The following is a 3,239-nucleotide window of genomic DNA, read 5'->3' on the forward strand; positions in this document are numbered from 1 at the left end:
CGGGAGAGACCACACTCTGCGAGTGCTCGGGCGCTGTACATTTACTGTACTTGTAACTGTAAAGCACCATGTCGCAGTCCTTCGGCAAAAATATCTAGGGCCGAGAATATGGTTCATACAATTTCTGGGGAATCCCTGGTTCGCATGGCTGATTGAACTTTTGCAATTCTGCTTGTCACATTCGGTCGGGTGCGACACCCCTACCTACCCCTAACATGTCACAATGAAGCGAGTAAGACCTTTTCAGCACAAGGATATACTTGTATAATGGTTTCTATCACCCGCCCACACTGATCACCAAAACATTATACAAGAGAGGAGAGAATACAAGTCCAAAAATCAATGCCACAATCCAGTTCTGTACCACTACTGCTTCAATCGAATGATGTTCAACCCATCAAAAGCCGGCAACATAACCTGCTCCAACTGCTCGTGATCCCTCACAAACTTGTTGAACTCATCAATATACTTATAGCTAGCGACGCTCGTGCTGTCCAACTCAAACGAATTAGGGTTCTTCTCCGTATCATCCGCGACGAGCCCTTGCCTGAGGGCGTTATCAGCGATCACGACGCCGCGGGGAGAAAGGAGGTTTCGGGAGAGGATTGTTTCAACCGCGGGAAGGTAACCGTTTTTGTTGGCGTCGAGGAAGATTATGTCGAATTGGTCCGCGGGGAGAGATTTCACGCTCTCGACGCCGTCGCCCTCGAGGAAAGTAACGAATGTGTCGGGAAACCCGGCTTCGAGTAGGGCCGCCTTAGCAAATTCGGTGTGGGGGCCGGGGGTGTCACAGCACACGAGCTTGTATTCATCAGCTTCAATCGCTTGCAGAAGGAGTGGAGAACAGAAGGGGAGGTGAAGAAGAAATTACCTTGGCACCCTCCTGCCCTTTGATAGCTTCCGCCCAAGCCAATGCCGAATACCCGGTAAAAGTCCCAACCTCGAGCACCTTCTTGGCCCCAATCAACTTTGCGAAAAAAAGCATAAATTGAGCCTTCCCCACGGCTCCATATTAGCGTTTGCCTCCGGTACTGCCCTATGGGAAAGGAGTATATCATACCTGAAGTGTATTAACCATCATGTAAGGATCCATTCCAACTGAACGTGCAAAATCAATAGACTTTGTACGGTGCTGGTCCACGACGCCTGGCAAGGGCGTGGAATGAGCAATACAGTATTCGTGAACGGCCCTGGTGACGTGCTCATTTGGGTAGAGTTCTGTTGCTGTGTACATTTTTGCTTGGGATCCGGGGGGCTTCCAAAAAGGTATGTAGAGGTTTGTGTTCTTTCCTTTGTGAAGGTTGGAACCGATTGGCAGAGCTGGGAGGGAAATGGAAGGGAAGGAGGGGGAGGGGTATTTATGAAGTACACGTAGTAGGTTGACATCTGTGAGCTGTGAGCACGACTGTTATTTTACAGCCCTAAATTCTTTCCTGCCTTCTCAACCTGGGCGATGTGCGATAACAGCTGGGATCACAAGCCTCGCCCTACTACGAGTATTCTACAAGTACAGTGCTGCAAAATCGCACCGCTACCCTATGCTCTCCTGATCCTGGACAGCTTGGAGAGAATATGAGGTGATAGAACATCTAATGGAAACTCCCTCCCCCCTCTCCGTCATCATCATCAACTCCCGAAAGCCTCAGTCATGTGGACGGTCGCAAACCTAACTTTACCACAAAGGGTGTATGAGCGCCTTGCGTCTGGAGCCTCGCCCCTCCTTCTTATGCTATGAATTAGAGAATCAAACAAGTCAATAAAAAAAGGAAGCCCAATCAAAATCTTTCTCTTTTCTCTTCACTTCTTTTCTGTTCTACTCCTTTCCCCCCATTCACCACCACGCGCAGTATGTCGGGGACTCGGGCACGGGGCTGCGCACCGCAGGCTCTTGCGGGCATGTTTGAATTTGGCACGATTCAATGCGATTCAGCATGGAACCGTTGTCAAGCACAGATGCGAGGGTTCTTTTGCTTGTTTGAGATGCAAGTTTACAGTAAGTTGTAACGGGTGGTTGATTTTTATCTTGTTTTTATCCTACCCCGTCTCGTTGGGAAAAAATGTCTAGAACCAGAATCCTCTGAATCTAATTCATACTGTACGAGTACCGGTACTGTGCACTCCCGTTGGAAAAGTCCTCGAAAACCACACATGTAACGGTGGCTTGGCAGCAACGGGTGTGATGTATTGTATTGCCACCACAGTTACCGTAGATGTACCCTGGGAAATCGGTTGCAACATCGATAAACACAGGTAAACGATGGCACCCCCGCACTTCAAAATCCACGATTTCCACAATGCTAGATATGAGAACTTTTGAATTTTGTGAACAGTACGATCTTAATAGCAATGTAGACTATACAGACATAATATTAAAGGGATATTATGAGCATATTTCTACTTGTGCGTCTCAGCTAAGAATTGATTTCCCCACTTGTAGTAGCCTGTGAGGGCTGGTATTTTTCCACCAAAGAACTATAGTGTATCAGTATTGTGCAACTAGTACGTGACTAGGAAATCTGTAATACTTCGTAGGCAGGTGACAGGAAAGCTTACTATTAGTGCGTGCATTCTGTAATGCCCAGTGGGAAGAGTCTTTCTATATCAACCAAACCTGCTATTATTGCCCTTCATGAATGTGCTGGAATGACGTTTGCCCTACAGGTCAATAAAGAAACAGCAAGGCAAAACTTTGAGTGAATTGAGGTTAGTAAAGGAAGAAAGTGAAAGTCAGCGCCCAGAAAATTAACTAGATTAAATTATTAAATAAAGAGGAACGATCACTACGTGCTTGCAGGATTGGTGACTTATTAGCAATAGTGGATATTGGAGATAAGACTTGTGTGGATCCAGCTGTTCCACAAAAGTATCCCAAAGGCTCTAAAGAATTGAATCGGATATAAGAACTTGTTTTGCAAGATGTTGAGTTCTACCTTTTGACTTTCACAGAAATCACACTAAAGGTATGAGTAGATATCAGCAGAGTAATAGCATATTACTTGATATATAAGTATCAAAATTTAGTCCATTATAAGTACTGCTCCAAGCCAGCTCTCTTGTCTGAGGGCAAATTAGATAGATTGCAGTTAGTAGAATGAGAGTTAGTAAAGCTGATTGAATTTTTTAATTATAGTGAGGAGATGATTTTTGAAAAAGGTGCACCAAGAAGGCTTTGAAATATCACAAGAGAGAAAGGCAAAAATCACTAAGCCTCCACAATACAAGATAAGAAGATGTCAGGA

At 45.4% G+C, this 3,239-nt stretch overlaps 1 protein-coding gene; it reads right to left on the reverse strand.

The window, feature by feature from the left end:
• Nucleotides 1-240: 240 nt before the first annotated feature.
• GSTUM_00004558001 (uncharacterized protein) lies at nt 241-1,344 on the reverse strand. XM_002836074.2 has 3 exons: nt 1,061-1,344; nt 872-994; nt 241-801 (listed from the first exon to the last, which is right to left on the reverse strand). The coding sequence occupies exons 1-3, from the start codon at nt 1,232-1,234 to the stop codon at nt 367-369; spliced, it is 732 nt and encodes a 243-aa protein (XP_002836120.1). The 5' UTR covers nt 1,235-1,344; the 3' UTR covers nt 241-366.
• Nucleotides 1,345-3,239: the final 1,895 nt, after the last annotated feature.

This window comes from Tuber melanosporum, assembly GCF_000151645.1.
Source record: "Tuber melanosporum whole genome shotgun sequence assembly, scaffold_13, strain Mel28".
Classification (NCBI taxonomy): Eukaryota; Fungi; Ascomycota; class Pezizomycetes; order Pezizales; family Tuberaceae; genus Tuber; species Tuber melanosporum.

Excerpts from the sequence above, each read along its gene's own strand:
- GSTUM_00004558001 (XM_002836074.2), bottom strand. The coding sequence starts at position 1,234 with ATGTACACAGCAACAGAACTCTACCCAAATGAGCACGTCACCAGGGCC. Across the intron at positions 995-1,060 it reads TGATGGTTAATACACTTCAG|GCTCAATTTATGCTTTTTTT; the intron begins GTATGATATACT and ends GCCGTGGGGAAG. Across the intron at positions 802-871 it reads AAGGGCAGGAGGGTGCCAAG|CTCGTGTGCTGTGACACCCC; the intron begins GTAATTTCTTCT and ends GATGAATACAAG.